The sequence below is a fragment of the Barbus barbus genome (assembly GCF_936440315.1).
Source record: "Barbus barbus genome assembly, chromosome: 16".
Classification (NCBI taxonomy): Eukaryota; Metazoa; Chordata; class Actinopteri; order Cypriniformes; family Cyprinidae; genus Barbus; species Barbus barbus.
The window spans coordinates 27919633-27941410 of NC_136744.1; the positions used below are offsets into that span (position 1 = coordinate 27919633).

General features: G+C 36.7%; 1 protein-coding gene across 5 annotated transcripts in view; it reads right to left on the reverse strand.

The window, feature by feature from the left end:
* Positions 1–1700: 1700 nt before the first annotated feature.
* The window catches only part of LOC306882523 (fibroblast growth factor receptor 2-like), a 48404-nt gene continuing 28326 nt past the window's right edge, over positions 1701–21778 (reverse strand). For all 5 annotated transcript variants that reach the window (XM_079437207.1, XM_079437204.1, XM_079437205.1 and 2 more), the window contains 8 exons: positions 17907–18028; positions 15067–15177; positions 13698–13888; positions 12623–12745; positions 10078–10148; positions 5755–5892; positions 4311–4416; positions 1701–2509 (listed from right to left, as the gene is read on the reverse strand). In XM_079437207.1, coding sequence (XP_079293333.1) covers positions 2345–2509; positions 4311–4416; positions 5755–5892; positions 10078–10148; positions 12623–12745; positions 13698–13888; positions 15067–15177; positions 17907–18028 — 1027 coding nt within the window. In that variant the 3' untranslated portion in view covers positions 1701–2344. The remainder of the gene's footprint in view (positions 2510–4310; positions 4417–5754; positions 5893–10077; positions 10149–12622; positions 12746–13697; positions 13889–15066; positions 15178–17906; positions 18029–21778) is intronic.

Below are 21778 nucleotides of genomic sequence, written 5' to 3' on the forward strand. Positions count from 1 at the left end.
ATGTCTTGTAAACATCATTTTTAGGGAACAGTGGTTTTGATAGAAATAAAAAAGTGATTAATTTAGTATCTCAATTTTAAATCAAATGGAGATCATGTTAACATCTGCTTCTCAGAAATATCTCGTAAGAAAAACACCCCAGTAATCTCACGTCTCCTCTAATGTCTTAAAGATCTCAACAAGGTCCCAGACTGCTCACATATGCATAAACAAAATACCAAAGCTTAAAAATAATGTCATAGATCTCAATATGAATTTATCAAATTCTACTTTTTTATGTAAAGACTAAAACTACCATGAAGATATGAGTTTATGTGCTTGTAATTTTCATATTAAAACACTTTTTTTTCTGCAAAACATAACTATTATCACCCAGCCCAGTGTACATAGTTGCATATTTAGATATGTACAACTTTATCTGCATATTGCACAAGGCAAGAAATACTATATAGCAAATCTCAACTGCTTAATTGCTTGTATCATTGCAAAATGTAAAGTGTATTATCACACAACTCTAATCTGCTAAATGTTACTTTAACACATAAAAATATTAAGATATTATAAACATTAACGTGATTTTCTGCAAAGCTGCTTTGAAACTGTGTACTGCAAAAAAGCGCACTATATAAATTTGACTTGAATATGTGCAAAGACACCAGAAAGGGATTTACTTGGAAAAGCGGAACAGAGTATAAAAACAAAGCACACACAAATAATTTTTTCATCTTTAATTTTACAAATCTGTCAGGAACACTTGTTGAAAACAACCTCAGCTCATTTGTCTGGAAGAAAATGAAACACTTGAATGATTCGTAATACTTTCGAGTTGATGTGGGTAAAACTGCACAAAATATACTGCAACTTTTTTTCCAGTATTTCGTCAAATTCAAATGCAAACTTCAGTGTGAGTAAAACAGCCGGATAAAAACCACATCCTCTACTATAGAAAAGGGATTAGCTGACTATAAAAATGTACGTTATTTTTGCATTTTAACTTACCATTCACATTTGTATATATATATAAAAAAGACGTAAGAAATGCAAATCTTTCGATACCAGCTACAAATAATTCTTTGTACCACTGAAATGTAATTTTTAAATTACAAAATAAACATTATGAATCATTATTGTTTCTACGGTCATCATTAATATTATTATCTCTTTATTATTTTGATCTTTTTATCCGTTTGATTCTTTTTTAACATAAGTCAATAAATTAACACGCTATCTCTTTCCCTGAAAGCCAATACGTGACTGTGTCAGCAAGTGAGAGTTGTGCAGGACCCGACATTAAACTTCGAACCAGCACCACAGCTCAACGTGCCTGGAGCATACGCATGAAAACTGAGAGTTCTGTGGCTTTTAGTCCATGTTTGTTAGTTTTGAGGTCATCTAAACGCTAGTACACTCCCAAAAGATGACAAAGAAAAGAGACTTCCTGTTTTAACAGGAAACACAAAAGAGAAAACTGCACTCGTCAAACAATGTCGTGGAGTTTTTAATGTCGAGTCCTGCTATATATGTGCGAATGTATGTCTGGGAATGTAATAGAAAGTTTCTCACTCTGTGGGAAAAGGGAGGAATTGTTCGGAAGTCCATACAAAAAATAATCCATTGTAAATATATAATATATATTTTTACATATTTGAATATATTTACAAATATACCCAGCACTATATACCATGTATTTTTTTTTTTTTACCATTAAGGATAACTGCTTGGGATTTTTGTATGATAACTGTGTTATCATGTTAAAAACGGAGCATTAAAAAAAAAAAGTCAACTGGAGGCAGTGTTATGTTTTCTTCTATTTCTTCTTCTTCTGTTAGTTGTATGTTTCCTTATTGTACTCGTATCCTATTTTCTCCTTTTTGTCTCTTAAGAGTTCTGTCCATGTGCTCCATTCATTTCTCTTGGGAACACAGAATCCGGGAATGCCAAGCAACGGAATGATGGCAAGAATGTAATAGAATTCCAACACAAATGGAATCAAAATAAACAAACAAAAAAAGCAAGAGGTGGGTCCTTGGAAACAGTCACTTTTCTTCACTCCTCATCCTCTTTTTAAGAGCTCGGTCACGTGTTTTTGTGCGCGCAAGTGTGCGTTTCCACAAAAAAAGGCACCTGCGTATCACACACTTCAGTTTCTTTCCGGAAAAGCAGCACTGCTGGCATCTCAGCCTCCTTTGGCGCACTCCGAAAGTCCAGCGGGAGCTTTGCGAGGAGTCTAGAGGCAGCATACGGTTCTGGGTGGGGACAAGGGAACTGTGGGTAAAAGTCTCAGTCTTGTTGAGAACTGCAGGTGTAGCTTGGATGTGGTGGGTCTGGAGAAGGTTGAAGAGGCTCATGTTTTTATGCCTCCGTTGATGTGCTGGTACTTGGGAAGGCAGGGCTCGTCGGCTAAGGGGTCGTGGGAGAAGACTGAATCGTCTCCGGAGGAGCAGGAGCTGCGTGTGTCGGGGAAGCTGGGAGAGTACTGCTCCACTGGGGCGCACAGGTCCAGATACTCCTATAGACACAAAGATGAAGCTGTCAGTATAAACATGACCAGAACTAGAGCTGCCACATTTACTAGGGAAAAATTATAGCTCAATTAGTCAATTGAAAGAGAACCTATTCCATGGAGAAAAAAATGCATTTAAACCAGTGATATTTTAATAAATTGTATAAACTATTATAGTTTTTAAATAAAAAATTAGAAATAGATTTGAAATGTTATTTTAATTTTAACTTGGTATAATTATAGAAATGTGTCACTTTTATTCATTTTATTTTTTGTATGTCTATATGGTTTTCAGTTATAGTTGTTTTGGTAAAAAAATTAAATGCTGAAATTAAAAAGTTCAAAATTTCACTTTTTTCCATTTTAAATTGCAGCCTGATACTACAATTGTTTAAATTATGTTTTTTCTTATTAATTTACACTCTGTACTTCATAACGACAAAGTGAACATTTTAGAAATGTCTGTAAATTTATTGAAAAGAAAAATCTGAAACATTTTCATAAGTGAAAATTTGACATTTTTAAATGAAATGTAGCTCAGGTGCCTCCCATTTCTCTTGATCATTGCTTGGAGTCCACCTGTGGTAAATTAAATGGATTGGACATGATTTGGAAAGGCTCACAACATTTGGTGAAAAGTATTTATTTGAAATAAAAAAACTTTTGTAAAATTATAAATGGCTTTGTCACTTTTTAATCCAATTAATGCATCCTTGATGGAGGAAAAAAAAGGGATTAATTTAATTCTTTAAAAAAAATGTTTTGGAACGGTAGTGTATATAATCAAATAATTATTTATTTGATTATAATGATTATTTTAAACAATACTTTCTGCTGTTGCTTTGGAATAAGTTATTTTTTGTTTTTCTTCAAAAACAAAAAATACTGAACCCAAATGTTTGAATGGTAGTGTATATAATAAAATAAGTATTTATAACTCAAATAATACTTTCCGCTGTGGCTCACCAGCAATAACACTGATCTACTAGCCAGTGTGCTCAATCCGAGTTTAACCATGCTGGAAACCACCGCGCCAGATTCCATGTCTGAACAAGTCTAATCAATATTTGCTTATCGAATTTCAGTGAATCAGTCACAGAACGGACCACACCTGAAGACTTCTATTTACTTCTGAAATGCATATCTAACATCCAATGCACGTGCATATATTTGACCAAAAAGGATGTTTTTTCCTGGTTCACTCCTCAGACAAAATTGGAGCCATTTTCTCTTTGTGGCTGGTATTGAACTATTTGATGAGAGGAAGATGGGGGTTTTAGGTTGCTGAAAATGAGTGTTGGATTGAACTCTCGCTGCTCAACACAAGGCAGCTCACATTACTAAAGACCTTCACATCTGTGAGCAGTTTAAGACGGGGGGAAGAAAGCAGAGGCACTTTATTACATTTCTAAAGTTCAAGACGGCAAGCGAGAGCGGGGCTTTTGGCATCATCTCTCTTCCACAGCTCAATCCCCCCCTTCGACAAGTTCTGACAGATTTCCATCCCTCAGTCTGCCACACGGATATCACGGATGACAGCTAGGGAAAGGAAAGAATTGTCTTGTAGGGATCCATCTGGCAATTGAGCAACGTTAGCACGAGGGCCACTCTCGAAAACCCAAGCTTGGATGAAATCAAGCGACCTGTACACTGACCGTAAAAACATTTCCTTTCCCTCATGGATCTTGTGAAATGTTATGAGCTGAAGCCAGTGTTGGCACGGGTTTGATGGATCCCATAAATATAGGGAAAGCGTGAATGGTTTCGAGTGTGTTTATGCATGTGTGCAAACGTGTGTACGCCTCACCTCGTTGGTTGCCAAAGTGAGAATGCGGTCCAAGTCCTCGACCAACTGTTTGAATGTGGGCCTGTGGGAGGAGATCGCATGCCAACAGTCCTTCATCATCATGTACCTGAGAAAAGACAACGTGACATCATTTATTTATTTCTAAGCTCTGTTTTGGAAATCAACCATTTGTGTAATCAGACATGCTCAGGCGAGTACACGTGCGTTAAATAGCAGGCTCGATGAAAGGGTAACAGTAATTTTGCTGCCCATGTACCATCTCAAAACTAATGCAAAAGTTTTATTTTGGCAGAAAGTCAATGTGAAAGTCTGTTAGGTCATCATGTCGATGGCTTATAGGTACTCTTTTGTCAATTTAGGATGGGAGGGAGCTCATTGGTCACTGCGAAGGCCATGAGAGCACGATTAAAAACTTGAAATTACAATCTGTTGGATTTGCTGAGAAAATCAAAAGCATCTTGGTAGAGCTGGAAAACTAGCTTCATGTCAACATGAACAGCATTTTACCATTTTACTTTAATAATGGGATATATTTCTGAGTAAAACTGAGGGGAAAAAACAGAATGATGCTAGCTTAACTAGTTCAATCTAAATGCAAGACAAAATATTTTAGGAAAAATGGGGACACTAGCTCAAGTGCAGTGAACAAGCTAAATGTAAGACAGAAAAAATTGCAGGAAATTAGCTTAGCTAGTACATGCACACATACATGCAAGTCAAAAATGAGATTAAAAAACAGTTAGTGGGACACAGGCTTAACTAGTCCATTGCTAGGCTAAATGGAATAAAAAAAAAAAAACAAGAAAAAAACAGTAGAAATGTAGCTCAACTAGTACATGTACACTACATGCAAGTCAAAAATGTGATTAAAAAACAGTTAGTGGGACACAGGCTTAACTAGTCCATTGCTAGGCTAAATGTAATTTAAAAAAAAAAGAAAAAAACAGTAGAAATTTAGCTCAACTAGTACATGTACACTACATGCAATGTGATTAAAAACAGTTAGTTGGACACTAGCTTAACTAACGCATTGTTAAGCTAAATGTAAGACAAAAAACAGCTAGTAGAAAATTAGCTTAATATGTACAGAGTACATGCAAGTGAAAAATATGATTAAAACTGTTCCTGAGATACAAGACAGTGAAAATTGGTAGAAAAAAAGATTTGTGCAACATCTGAACTAATACAAGGACATACTAAATGCAAGCTACAATATGGCAAAAAAAAGGGGCGCTAGCTTGACATAATAAATTTAAGTGAAAAAAATGGTAGCAGCAGGACACTAGTTCAACTAGTCCTGAAATGCAACTGAAATTACCAAAACATTTTGGGACACCACCTTAACGAACACTATTTCAAATGCAAAATATATTTTATTGATCAGAAAAAGATTCCAATTACAAACAATGCAACATGAAACCTTTGAGAAAACATCAACACTCACAATTCGTTGGTGCAGTTAGCAGGCTTGTCCATGCGATGACCCTCTTTTAGTAGCTTAAAGAGCTCCTCGACAGGTATTCCTGGATACGGAGACCCGCCGAGCGTGAAGATCTCCCACATTAACACCCCGAAAGACCAGCTGGAAGAGACAGACACACATTCATCAGATCACTTTACCAGTACAACACACAACAAGCACGGTCCTCTCGTGGTTCATATTACACTTTCAATCAGTGTTTTGACTGTAAATACAGTGAGAGTATATTAGCATTCGACAATCAGCATTTTGTTCAGTTATTATTTAACATCAGATTCCAGCCTCTTCTGTGGTACCATTACTTCACTATCCTCAAAATTTGGATGAGGAATGCTCTGTGAAATGAAGCTTTTCCAAAAATCCCAATTTGATCCATTTACAGTAGTGATATTTGTTGGCGCTAACAACGCAGTAGCTGTTGAGGTCTCAATGCAGTCTTTCTGCCAGCGTCCCAGACTGTGGGACCACTTTTACACGACTCAAATGGCTCTGGGCTCAAAGCTGGCTTTTGTCCTCTATGGAACGCCACAATGACACATATTGTCCAGCCAAAATAAACATTAGCGAGACCCACAGGAAACAAACGTCCAGAGGGCGGAAGATTGTAGCGGGGAATGATTTTTCAACACATGCCAATTCCGTGTTGCTTCATCTAAGATGAGGAGGGAAAATAAAATACGTAAATGATAAGAGTTTCCACAGAGGGTTTCTGACCTTTGACTCATCATATGTGAGTTAAAAGCTTCCCAAAATAGGCCAGCGAACATGCAGAGCCAGAAACCCTTATCATCTGTATAAGCTTTTATTTATCCTGCTGAGTTAACAAAAGCATTTCACAATCACAAGATATAACGGTTTGAAATCAATGCGTTACACAATGTGCTTGAGAAATACATCTCTACAACTATACACACAGGTAAGTAGAAAAGAAAAGAGGTGAGGTTTCTTTAACATCCCAACTGCTTCTCATAAATAGCAATGAGAATCAGTGGAGAGCATATTTGAGACTTTGGTGTAATCTCCTGCTTCTCAGATGTTTCTCCTGAGAAAAAGACTCTAACATGGTCTCAGATACCAACATTTGCACACAATGAGATCTCAACATGAACTCCAATATTTCTCAAAGATTCCGTGGAGGGCAAATTCGAAACTTTGCTTTGGACTCCTGCTTCTCAGATGTTTCTCCTGAGAAAAAGACCAAAATTTGCTCAGATACCAACATTCGCAATCAACAAGATCTCGATATGAGCTCCAATATGTCTCATAAAGATTCAGTAGAGAGAAAATTTAAGACTGTCTTAAATGTCTCAAAATGTGATCAGATATCAAAGTTTGTGATCAAAACATCAATATTTCTTATAAAGATTCAGAGGAGAGCAAATTTGAGACTTTGCTTTGGTCTCGTGCTTATTTAGATGTTTCTCCTGAGGAAAAAGACTCAGCAAATGCCTCAAAACGATCTCAGATAGAAACATTTGCGATCAATGAGATCTCAAAATGAACTGTTTCTCAGAGATTCAGTGGAGAGTAAATTTAGACTTCACCGTAGTCTACTGCTTCTCAAATGCTTCTCTTGAGAAAAAGACTCTAAAATGTCTCAAAATGTGCTCAGATAGCAAAGTTTGCATTTAAAATTCATTATGAACTCTAATATTTCTCATAAATATCACAGTAATGTACATAAATTGAATACCTAAACAACTATTGTCTTATTTATGTCTATTTCTCCTAAGGAATTTTAGGAGAAACATCTGAGACTGAGAACTCATCAAGTCTCATTAGCTATAAAAGAGCAGCCTCTGAACAACACAATGTTCCTCTGGTTGTACTCTTTTCTGTTGGCCCACAGCAGTCACAACACGCAAAGCACAAAGGCTCTCTGCTTTCGTTTACTCCTGCGGTTATCAGTCCATGTGTTTGTTTATTCAATTAGTTACCCTGTTTGTCTTCTCATTTTTATCTAGCGCTGCATCTTCTCTGACATGTTTGCCAAATTCATCATCTCTATTCGGTCACCCCATGTAACCGTGGCTTACCTCCCCATGATCAATCACTCACACTGAGAGAACAAAAAGGGTCACTGCAATGTCCTCTTGAACCCTTGCGCTTCAATGCAATAGGCCGCAAATGGCTTGTGTGCAAATGATACAGCTGTATGCTAGACCTTGCTTGCTAATTAGCAATGAATGAATGACACACTTCACTTGAAAATTAAGAGTAAAAAAAATTAGAAATTTGTTTTTGTATTTGTCATGGAAATAATTCCACAATGCATAAAATCTTAGTCAATTTTTTTTCTTTTTCAAAAATAAAATAACAAATAAATAAAAATAATTAATCAAACAAATGAGTTGTTTTGTGATTTTATTATTTTATTTATTTTTTTAGGGTAAAATTTAAACCCAACAAATTTCATAAGAAAATTTTAATTTAGTCTAATTGCTAACTAGGAAATAAAGGCAAAAAGTGACACAATTTTACAGGCTTTAAAAGGCCAACACCTTTCTTTAATCTAATTTAGCTGACCTTGCATGATGCCGGATGAACCTCAACCATAAAAGCCATCAATTTAACATCCTGAACAAACAGGAAATTCACACACATGCATCCGCATTTCCAATTTTGCAAGCTCTGCAGGTTACATCCCATTCCCCATTCATTATAATTTATGTATAAATTTAACATGATGTCATGTATGGACCGTGTCTGCCTCTGAGCCAATCAGAAAGCTCGGGACCTTAGCGACTGAGATGCATAATTAGCGTTGAGCCCCGAGACAAAAGATTCAAGCGTCTGCCATCAATAAGGGTCTCTTTGCCATTGATTTGATTTTACTGCACGGACCACACAAAGAGCAGACAAACATGACAAAAGATAATGAGCTGCAAGAGATTACACAACATATATCATTAAGGGTGGACAGTATGACCACATTCTTTTATGATAATATCTGTTTTTGTACATTCCGATGCCGTTTCATTAAATACTTCACAAATTAGTAATTTGAGACTTTCAGAATAGAGACTTTCAAGTGTTCAAAAAACACCAATGAGGTAGAGAAGAGCTGGATGGAGGAGTGTGATGGGACGGAGTGAAGGGAAGATAGAGGGCATTTCCATCCGGGCTCGGGGAGGTGAGAGTCTGGCCCGTCTGAAGGGCTTTGAAGCTGCGCAGATTAGTAACACGGCACTGGTCGCAAGTCGAGCGTGAAATCTCTCGCTTTTCAGTGTAGCGCTGGCCGCGAACAGCCCTTCTTCTTTCTCTGCCTGACAAAAACACTTCCTTAACTTTCCATCACTCGTGCTCCTTTTTTCACAAGGGAAACAATTCTTGTACCCCTGAATTCACCTGCCAGCAGTTCCTATTCTTTCCCAAACTACTCGCTTTACACAAACACACAGCCACTCCAATCACAGTAGAACTGTTTTCCTGGCCTCTCCAAACCACTTCAGACAACTTTTTCAATTTGTAGAAAGAAAAACAGCCCTAACAGTATCATTTAGACTTGGATCCATGACAACTTGTGCAGAACCAACCAGAACCATCCAAAACCAATGAGCAGAAATAACAAGTTATCATCACTATATGCAAATGATCTGTTATAATTGGCCACACAGTTGCACTGATGTGTAAATATGCATTCAGAAGGTTTAATGTATTTGTTACTGCTTAGAATAATAACCCTGTCCGGACAGCCTGAATCCCAGACAATATTCAAGAAACAGCCAAAAACTCTTCTCTTCTATGTATCTCTTTTCTTCTCTTTCACTACATTGTGTGGAAGCCTGTTTCTGCCACTGAATAAAAAGTAAAAAAAAAAAAAAAAAAGGTAACCAACTTTTTATCTCATAATTCTGACTCTCTCACAATCGTGAGTTTACATCTTACAACTGCAAGAAAAAAGTCGCAATCATTTTTTTAAATTTTTTATTCGGTGGCAGAAAGACTTCCATAACATCTTGCTGCAAATTTGACTTTTTCTATGCTTTCTTAATCCCTCTCTGTTCAACTTTTTACTATTTTGGACAACGTTTGAAACTTTGTACTGCAAGTACTTCTATAATGCTTTTGCATCATTACGATGAATCGCTTGTGTATTCCTCCTTTGTAAGTCGCTTTGGATAAAAACGTCTGAAAAATGAATAAATGTAAATGTGCATGGACTAGGGAGGGAGATTAGGTTGTAAACATCAGCGAAAGAGCAATAAAATCTTGTTTTTCACGACATGTCCCCTTTAAAATAAAAACAATCAAACAAACAGTAGAGGACATAAACGTCTGACTTACACATCGCTCTGGTGCGTATAGACTCGGTCGAACAGCGCCTCTGGAGCCATCCATTTCACCGGCAGACGACCCTACAGACATCAATAGGAGAAAAGGTCAAAGACGGGCAACACAATAACATCCAGACACTGCGACACTCACATCTTCATCTGTACCAGACCTTTGTTAGCCTAGAATTTCATTAAGCCCCCCCCCCCCCCCCCCCCCCCAAGCAGCCAATAATGATTGGCAATTAAATCTTGTTGGGACGTATCGCCAAACTCTAATTTCCCTCAGGAGTCATTGTGGGTTTATAAACTGAAGCTAGTGGAGAAGATACAAGAGTCAATGGCACTTGGAGTGCTAGTTCCAATAAGAAGGGCCCCCGAGTTCACAATCTCCTGGTTCACAGTGTTTTATTTAGACGGGGTTGAACTAGTGTAATTGAATCTAACCCCAGCCATTAATCAGTCATCAGTATCTCTCAATCTGGGCTTTGCTCGTTGTTTTAATAATGGCAAACTATGTTTAAAATATTCATGGCCAGATCTTGGTGACCTTGATAAGAACGGAGGAATAAATCAGGACTAAAGCCGTCCTGATGAATAACGTATGGAAAAGTTGACGCTTACATTTACTTCCCTGTTGTAAAATCCAGGTTCTACCAGTTAAAGTTTGGCAAACTGGGGTTTTTTTGGACATAGTTGCTGATTTTTTACTGCTCCAACTAACTCTAACCAGCATGACTAGAAGACCGATAGGTCTGAAGGTCTGGAACTCCAACTGATCAACCCTCTAAGCCAACTAACAACCATAAATATGCAACTAGAATCACGTGCAATGAGACTACACTGTAAAAAAAAAAAGAAGTTGGGCCAATTGAAAACTTTAAGGCAACCAGCTTCAGCAGATTTTTGAGTAATAAAATAGGATTAATTTTGATTTCAATCCAACTAATCCACCATAAATGGCCAACTAGAATCATGCACAACAAGACTACCAATGTTAATTAATTAAATAGGGCCAATTTTGATTTAAATACAATAGATCAACCATGTATGCCTTCCAAAAACCAAACAACCAACTAGAATCATGCATAATAAGACAAGGGATGTTTATCAAATAATAAAATTGGATCAATTTGAATTTCAATCCAACTAATCAACCATAAATGACCAACTAAAATCATGCACATTAAGACCGGAAAGGTTTATTAATTAAATAGGGCCAATATTTGATGTAAATCCAACTGATCAACCATGTATGCCATCTAACAACCATAAACTCCAACTAAAATCATGCACTGTAAGACTAGAATGTTCAAGGAATTAAATAGGGTCATTGATGATTTCATGTTGATCTTTCATGAACATTGACCCAAACATAATGATGATAACGATGCTATCAATATTCTCACACTCTTTCTCTGCCACGTCTGATGACCTAAACTCTCAGATGAGTGAATTACAGCCTAAACAAGCATCTGAGACGGGCTAGACACTGGTATAATGGTGGGAATGCGAGTTAAAGCTATGCTAATGTGTTTAGGTTTGTCACTAACATTTCTTTCTCATGAGCTTGAACAACAAGCTTTGGAATAAGAGAAGAGGGCAGGCCCAAATAAGCAAAGAGCTGAAATCACTTTATACGCCGACTGCCTGGGAATCTGCAAATCATGCCAAGACTGGCGGGGGGGGGGGGGGGGGGGGGGGGGGGGGGGGGGGGGCAGATAAACAGAGGGGGGGAAAAAGATAAATGAAAGAGAGAAAAGGTAAGAGAACAAAGAAAGAGATGGCTGGAGGCTGAAAGGAGTCGAGGGTGAATATGTCTGTATAAAGGACGCTTCAAGACCCAATGAGATCTAAATCATAGGCATTTATATGGCTGTGTACACTTAAACATTGACAGGCTAAACCTTTAGTAGACGCATTTAATTTCATTTAAAGTCTTTCTTACCAGGAAAAGTGGTCCAACGGTATTGAGGAATTACTATTCAAACTAGTGTCCAATCAGTTTTTTTTTTTTTTTAAGAAATTAATATTTTATTCAGCAAGGACACAATAAATTAATCAAAAATTACATTTATAATGTTTCAAAACATTTCTATTTCAAATCGTTCTTTTGTACTTTCTATTAATCAAAAATCCTGAAAAAATGTATCTCGGTTTCCATAAAAATAATAAACAGCACACCTGTATTTATCATTAATAATAATAATAAGAAATGTTTTTTTGGAGCATATCAAAAAGGTTGACAGTGTAGACTGGAGTAACGGCTAGAAATTAAGGTTTGCATCACAGAAATAAATTATATTTTCAAATCAAAACATAATATTTCATAATTTTACAGTTTTTACTGTATTTTTAGATCAGATAAACACAGCCTTGGTGAGCAGAAGAGACTTCTTTCAAAAACATGTGTATGTCTTGTCTCAACTTCCAACATCAACTAATGTGTCGTTACAGGCATCTATAAAAATCTACAAATGAATGCACAGCGAGATGAAAATCAGCGAGAAATGTGTTTTACGGTAAAGAGGAGTATCTCCTGACGAAATGAAACTCACATTTGTGGTCTTTTTATAGTAATCTATGTTGTGGACGTCTCTGGCCAGGCCAAAGTCTGCAATCTTCATAACGTTGCTTTCCGTGACCAACACATTCCTGGCAGCCAGATCCCTGTGTATACACTGCCATAGAGATGAAGAAAGATAGAACAAAGATAAATCACCACGACATCATCTTGGAAACACAGACAAAAATCACACACGCAGACACAAACAACACAAAGGTTTTAGGTGCTTTAGGGATAAACCGCAGGGCGGATCCGCATGTGAGAGCGTCTGAGGCACGATAAGGCTCTCTGTGCATTCCAGACGGGAAGGGGAGCGTGATGACAGTGTTTAGTTAGCATGCTCGCAGTGAGAGCGAAGTGACCGGCTAACAGAGTCGTGCACATCTGCCGTGATTCATTCAATGACTGCCTGAAAAATGCTGCATGAATCTAATTGGACGGCTGAATTCTCTTTAAAAAATGTGCATATCAGAATAAACTGCCTTAAAAATGCTTGTTAGATTTAACTCTTCAATTGATATATTCTATAAATAGTTTAGCAAAGCCATCAGCATGAAGGCTTTGCTAAGTCCATTTCTGTTTATTACAGCCAAGATTTAGCCAATTGTTAACTTTTTAGGGACAATGTGAAATCAAATACTGTATATAACAGAATATACAGGTGTGCGCAAACAAAACCCTTGAATAGATTTCATGGCGTGAACCTTGCAAACTATCCAGCAGCTTGTTTCTTTTTGCTACTGCTTATTTTAGCAGCCTGAGATCATCAACACTGTTACTGAATTAAATTAAATCAACACTGAACTGAATTGAGCTGAAATATGACACTGTTGTCTTATGTACAGTTTGATTCATAATTGATTCATTTTACAACATTAACACAGTTATTCTTCCTGTTTATTACCATGAAGCTTCTTTGAAACAATATGCGCTATATAAATAAAAGTGACTTTGACTTGATTAGAAAAATCAGATCTGAGCCGGAGACCAGCACCATTTAAAGCCTATTTAAGTGATATTTATAAAGTGAGGTAAATGGTATTTATAGGGAGTGCATGTGCAGATACCTTCTGTGAGGCTAAATACTCCATGCCACGGGCTACTTGATAAGTGCAGGACACCAGATCTTTGAAGGTGAGAGGCTCATCTGATACTCGGGCTATATCGTATGAGTACTCCATTCCCGGGGGTCGCCGGGCCCTCAAATACTCCCGAAGGTTTCCCTTAGATGCATACTCTACTATGACATATAACGGACCTGTGAAAGAGAGACAGACTGTCATCCCACTGTCATTTATACAGGTGAGCGCTTAAAGGAATAGTTAACCCAAAATTTAAAGTTTTGTCATCATTAACTCTCCCTCATCTTATTCCAAGCCTGTATGCATTTCTTTCTTATGTGGAGCACAAAAGAATATATTTTTGAAGAATGTTGCTAACCAAATCGTTTCTGGTAGCCATGGACTTCCATAGTAATTCTTTTTTTTCCATACTATGGAAGTCAATGGCTGCCAGCAACTTTTTGGTTACCAACTTTCTTCAAAATATATGTTGTGTTCAACAGAAAAACGTACAGGTTTGGAACAACTTAAAGGGTTAGTTCACCCCAAAATAAAAATTATGTCATTAATTACTCACCCTTATGTCGTTCCAAACCCGTAAGACCTCTGTTCATCTTCGGAACACAAATTAAGATATTTTTGATTAAATCAGAGAGCTATCTGACCCTCCATAGACAGCAACGCAACTGAAATGTTTCCAGGTCCAGAAACGTAGTAAATACAACAGTCCATGTGACATCAGAGACTCAACTTCAGTTTTGCGATACTACGAGAATACTTTTTTTTTTTGCGCAAAGAAAACAAAAATAGCTATTTACTCAACCATTTCTCTCTCCCGAGTTACGTCTTCTGCCATTTTGGAGAGTACCCAAGAACGTATTTGACGTAATCAGCGTTGTTTACGTTCGGGGGGAAAGCGTGCGCATGAACGAAAGCTGCATAATAAGTGTTGTTTACGCTTAGGCGAAAGCGTGCGTATGCATTGTGATACTCTCTAAAATGGCTATTAAATGGCTAGTAAATTGCTATTTTTGTTTTCTTTGCGCAAAAAAAAAGTATTCTCGTAGCATCGCAAAACTGAAGTTGAGTCACTGATGTCACATGGACTGTTTTACTGATGTATTTACTACGTTTCTGGACCTGGGAACATTTCAGTTGCGTTGCTGTCTGTGGAGGGTCAGATAGCTCTCTGATTTCATCAAAAATATCTTAATATGTTCCGAAGATGAACGAAGGTCTTACGGGTTTGGAACGACATGAGGGTGAGTAATTAATGACATAATGTTAATTTTGGGGTGAACTAACCCTTTAAATAATGACAGAATTGTATTTTTGGGTAAACTATCTCCTTGAAATGAATGAGATTTCCACTTACCGTCCTGTGTGCACGCTCCCAAAAGATTGATGATGTTCTTGTGCCGGCCAATCATCTTCATCATCTCCATCTCTGACACCAGGTCAGAAAGATCTTTCTCTGTTGCATCATCTAGAAAGGTTAAAAATAAAACACAGAATAAAAATAGTGTTCATTGTGCCCACTCAACAAAATGTAATCTGCTTTTTTAGGAAAAATCCTAAATAAATCCTGTTAGTTCTTCTCACTACATTGTAAACAATGCTTTTTTTGGATATAACAAAGATTATTGCAGTACATTTTACAAATCCTATATCAGTCTTTCTACTCTGTAATTTCACGTTTAATTCATTGTGTTTTTTTCACATTTCTTTGTAATTATTTGTGAAATTTGTTAACAGATGAGACTGTGTTCCGATCGCAATACTTAAAAGTTAATACTGTATTCTTCATTCTATATTTAAATAAATAGTATGTAAAGCAGAGAAATGATAAATGTTTCAAATGTTTCTTTTTGTAATACATCTTAATATTTGGCAGTTCACTCTAATAAAGATTTTAAAAAATAGGACACATTGGAAATGAAAGGTCAAGGCAAATTGTATTGTGGGATACACTTCTTCTCAGTGTTTTGTTTATATACGTACAGTAGATTTTTGTAGCATAATATTCATATATATGCACATTCTACGTAATGCAATAGTAGTATGAGTGGTGCGTTAATATGCTATACATGCTAACGTATCCTATATGAGTCGATTGGCTGGATTGGCCGGACTGTCTGTCTGTGTCCCAGTGTAACTGTCTGTGTGGTTTAGTGTTACACTGAAGAGCCGCCACACAGCTCTCCTTTCATTGCCTCACAATTAAAAAGCGTTTCTTCCATTTAGAGTAATTACCTTAGAGACAGTCGCCTTTTCATTATCTGCCTGCTGATCACTGGAGCGAGCCTGACACAATCCACCGGCCGCCATTCCTGTCTTATCTTACTCCAGTTTCTTCTGCTAAGAATGCTGTGCACTCTTCCTTCCATTCATCAACGTTTCAAGACCTAATTTCTCTAAAAAACTAAGATTCTGTTCGATACTTTACAGTGGCCTAAATTTTTTTTAATTTAGTATATAATTATGCTTTTGTATTATTTATTAATATTTTAAACTAGCTAATATTTTCAAATGGATTTGGAACAGCATCAGTAAATAACTTTCCCTTTAAGTTTCTAAATGTTTTTTGTCTTGGGCCAGTAATTAAGCCAGGTGTAAGCGGTGAACGTGCTCTTGTTTTAAGTGTTTTCTCCGCTGCAGCCCTGCCCCCTCGGCCCTCTCAACATCCTTTAAAACTTCTTTTGAGCTGCTGGCTCCCTCCCCCACTCTCTTCTCTTTCTTTCAGTGTGAGGGTCTTTCTTTGTGCAGGTGAAGAGCGAAAGCCGTGCAGCTAGTGTGCACCGGGTCAGCTATGCGGCCTCTTGACCCGAGCTCTACCAACTTCACTCAGCACCAACAAATAACCCCGCGCAGGCCTCTACAGTCAAGACCTCCTCTCCTACTTTCTCCCTTTCTCAACATATGCACATTCTCAGATCATAACAATACCTTCACTAAAATTTGCACCCAACTGAAACATTCTTAGCTTATGTGAAGTAGTTTTTTCATTTTTGCGACTGGGCTGATTAGGGAGAGGCCATTATATTATTATATTATATATATATAATTTTATATTAATATAAGTTTATTTGCAAAAACAGATAAAAAAATCTTGTTTTTCATTATGCTATCATGTTTTTATTGTATTTTATTGCGTTAGCTGTATTTTTTTGTTATTTTTACCTAATCAAAATAACCTGACTACAGTTTGATTGAGATTAATTGGAATGCACAATGAAAAAACGTGATTACTGAAAATGCTTAAAAACGGAGTTATCTGTTTTTGCAAATTAACTCTTCATATACACACACACACTTTAAATAAATAACTGTAAAATTGTAAAATAAAAATATTTATAATACAGACAAAAATTCATATATGTGTATAAATTGTAGACATATTATTTTAATTAATTTAATTATATATTATATTATTTTATTTTATATTATATGGTTTCCTACACTCTTAAAAACAAAAGCTGAGGTGAGGTGTCTTAGTGTGTTGCTGGGTTCATAACACTGCTGTTTTTGTTGAAAATGTTCCATCTTTTCCTCATAGGTTCCATATGACAATATTATTCTGTCTGCATTGTGCTCTACCTGTCCGTCTGTTGTTTTTGCAAGATTTTTTTTAGCTGTTTTAGCAACTGCCTTATCTAGGAAGGTAGACATTATTAGAGCCTTCTTGACATGTTTGCTTCCCTTCGTCTCGAACTCTTTGCTTTTCTTCAAACACTCCACTCAGTCTTCTGCATAAAACAGTCTAAAACCTCAGCCTGTTGTTCTGTAGAATATCCCGTGTGAATTTTATCTCTGCTGAACTGGTGTGATTTGTAGCTTGTATCTGCCGGGCTTTGAACTTTCACTTGAGTACCATCCGTATATGAACCAGTAGTTTTGTGATTCACTACATCAGAGAAGTAGCTCCCTTGTAAAAAGCAATTCGAACCATTTGAAAGGTGACGCCCACATCAATTTATGAGCTGATGAGGTTAAAAGTCAAGTAATTTCCACCATCCTACATCTGATGAAGCCATTAGTGGTGAAATGTTTCAAATAAATGCAAAAATGAACCAGTTACACAGAGCTGCAAAGACCTACATGATTAAAACCCTTCAGATCCTGTTAACATGCAAGTAAACTAAGGCTAAATGTTGATTTAGGACATGCACCAGAGTACAGTTTGACTCACATGGAAACTAATCCATAAATATTTACCTTTCAGCATCTTAACAGCCACCGTCACGGCCTCTTTAGGTTTGTCCTTGTCAATGCCCAGAGCTTCAGCCATCACAACCTGCCCAAAGCAGCCCTCGCCAAGCGGTTTACCCAGAGTTAACCTGCACAAACAAACACCAAAAAACACAAACATTACAGAGAAACCCAAAGCTCTTGACTGTTATTTATGCACATTATTTATGCACATTTGCATGAGCATTTCAATCCAACCAGACAGACTTTTTCAGTCTCCAGATGCGATTATGATGCTAAAAAATGCTGTCTAGTTTGGAAACACGTTGCATTAGCGACATTTAACCGTATATCAGAGTTGCAAGTGCGTGTGTTGTGTTTACTTAACTCGTAGGTGTTAAGTGGATGCCCTTTGCCTTCCATTGCAAAGCTTACATTAGACATTAGAGAGTGTGACAGCCGAATGTCTGGCTGGGAGATCTAGAGTTACAGTCCTCTGGGGTGAGCAACAATATGCCTTTGGGGATTTAGAGACTTTCTTAAAGTGTGCAAGAGAAGGCCAGATACCGGGGTTAACGCTTGACTAGCGTGCTCTGGTCAAGTGCAAAAAAGATTAGAGCATGTTTCAGGAGAGTGTTGTAACGTATACATCAGTTAAGAGACTCCGACCTTTTTTAAAGGGGTAAAGTGTTTTATTTCTGTGCAGAATTCCAAAAGACTTGCTGTGTTCAATCAAACAGGTTAGACCCCAGTCTAATGCCAATGATACAGCCAATGTTGATCGACTAAAAACACTGCAATTCTTTCTGGTGTCAAGTCAAACACATTTGCCCAGCATATATATATATATATATATATATATATATATACAGTGCCCTCCAAAAGTATTGGAACAGTAAAGACAAAATTGCTCTGTTGGCTGTGGAGTCGATACATTTACAAATATGATTAAAAGATGAATATGAGACAAAACTATAGAAATGTCACATTGTATTATTGGGGGATTCAACACATAGATGTTTTACCAAATAAAAAGAACAGCACTTTTAGAGTTTCATCCCTCTATCTGATGTGAGCATAAGTATTGGAACAGTTTCCTCACAAGTCTTTCTAAGTGATCAGCTGTGTCCTGTTGCATTAATTCTTCAGATATTAAAAGCAGGGAATGTGTCGTATCAGTTATATCCATTACTTCTGCATTCGATGATGATGACACACAAACCAGGATGAAGACGAGGGAGCTGACTTTGAGAGAAAAGCAAGCAATTTGGATGCTAAAAGAAAAGAGGAAGTCAGTTAGAGCTACAGCAAAAACAAAGGGCATGGAGAAATCAAGAGTTTGGAAACCACCAGCAACCAACAACGACCTGATCGGCTGAGAAAACAACAGTAGTTGATGACAGACAAATCATAAAAGCTGTGAAAATGAACCATAAAAGACGTGTCTGTAAAATCACCAACAACTTCCAGAAAGCTGGGGTGATGCTCTGACAATCTACTGTCCTCAGGAGACTTTGACACAGAATTACAGATGCTACACAGCAAGATGCAAACCTCTGACCAGCACCAAACATAGAAAGGCAAGATTAGAGTTTGAAAAAAAGCACAAAGGTGAGCCAGAAGAGTTTTGGAACTGCGTTTATGGACCGATGAGACAAAGATGAACCTTTATCTAAGTGATGGGAAAGCAAAAATGTGGAGAAAAAAAGGGAACTGCAATGATCCCAAGCATACAGCCTCATCTGTAAAGCATGGTGGAGGTGGTGTCATGGCATGGGCATGCATGGCTGTCTCTGGAACAGGCCCTCTCAACTTTACTGATGACTTAATGTATGATGACAGTAGCAGAATGAATTTGGAAGGGTACAAAACCATCTTGCCTACCAATATTCAAGAAAATGCCACCAGATTCATTGGGAAGTGCTTCATATTGCATCAGGACAATGACCAAAAACACCCTGCCAGTTCAGTCAAGGAATTTATAAGGAACAAAGAAATGGAAAGTCTTAGATTGCCCAAGTCAATCTCCAGATTTAAATCTGATTGAACATGAATTTCACCAGCTGGAGAGGAGAGTAAAGGCAGAAACTCCACAAAACAAGCAACAATTGGAATTGGCTGCATTGAAGGCTGGGGAAAGTATTTCAAAGGATGAGACCAAGAGTCTGGTGATGTCTATGGGTCACAGACTCACTGCTGTGATTGTGCGCAAGGGTTCTGCAACTAAATAATAGCTTTTAATCTTTTATATCTGCCTTATGTTCAACTATCCCAATACTTATGCTCACCTCAATGAGTGGGACATTCTGTAGTTTTGTCTCATATTCATCTTTTAATCATATTTGTAAATGTCTTGACTCCACAGCCAACAGAGCAATTTTGTCTTTACTGTTCCAATACTTATAGAGGGAACTATATATATATATATATATATATATAGTTTTCACTTATGTATGTTCTCTGGGTAGATCAAGATATAAATTTATAACATATAACATTTCCATAGTAATATTTGTATATGTACACTTTAATAATATCTATATAATTATTTTTGATTCTATATGTGGTATTATATGCAACCATACATGTCAACAATATATTTTATGTATATATGCAACTTTATTAAAACAACATACTGTATATATACAAAAAAAATCTGTATGTTTATATATGTTTTTGAAATCATTTTCTTTAAATATGTGTCCATCTTTTATTTTTATTTACCAAGTATCAATATATATATACACATGATATATATGTACAAAAATGTATTATACACAAACATATATTTGTATGTTTTAAAACATACTCCAATAATCTTGTTTTATTCACAACTTCTAAAATAAATTATATTACAGAGCATATTTATGAACCAACTCTCCTTTTGAGAACAGCTCAAAAAATATCTTAATTTCATCAAATTAACTTCTGGGGACTTTTTTCAGCTAATTTGTCTCTTAATTAGCTCTAGTTTGGAAACAAACACAACCTCACGTATTAAAACACAATCACACACACTTCATCTTCATCCCTCACGATAACTGTGACATTTGACCTCTTGCCCTGCCAGTGGCCTTCAGTCAACCTTTGATTGGCAGGAGCTGGGGTCTGTCCCCGGCCCCCTGCAGCACTGGGCTATGTAAACATTGACACCCGCACCGGGGCCCGGGGGCCGATCTGAGGCTGTGATAACACAATCCCCCTCTGTGCCGTACGGTCAATGGCGGCCTCTGTCTACTCCACTCCACCACAGATAATCAATGTTATGTTTATCCTCCATGCCGACCACAAACGTTAACATTCCACAGTTTTCAGCCCGGCATGCGCCCTGGGGCAAGACAGCAGTCCCAAAAAAAATTAAAAAAAAATGTATAGCTTAAACTTTGTGCTAATAGTGTATTATAGGAATGCGCAAAAAATGTATTTTATAATGAAATAAATAATTTTTTATAAAAAAATGTAACTGTATATGGCAGCACTGTCAAAAAAAAAAATTGTTAGAAACTGATTTTGAAAAAAAACCTACAATTTATATTTTTCCAGTAAAACTCAAAATAGCATATACAGTTAAAAGACATTATTATTATTATATTTTATATAATGTATAATAAAAATAATTTTAAAAATGTACAAATTAATTCTAAGAATTCTAAAACTTATTAAAAAATATTATGTGCAGTAAAATGCAGTTATGTATAATTTATTAAATTTTATATATAATAAAAAATATTTCAAAATGTTCATATAGGACTGATTTAAAAAAAAAAAAATTCAAAACATCTAGAATTAATATGCTTCCAATTCAATCAGTTATGAAAGCATTGTGCACAGTAAAAAAAAACAAATAACTGTATAGTATTTTTGAAACAATAACAATTTACTGTTTACTGCTATGAATT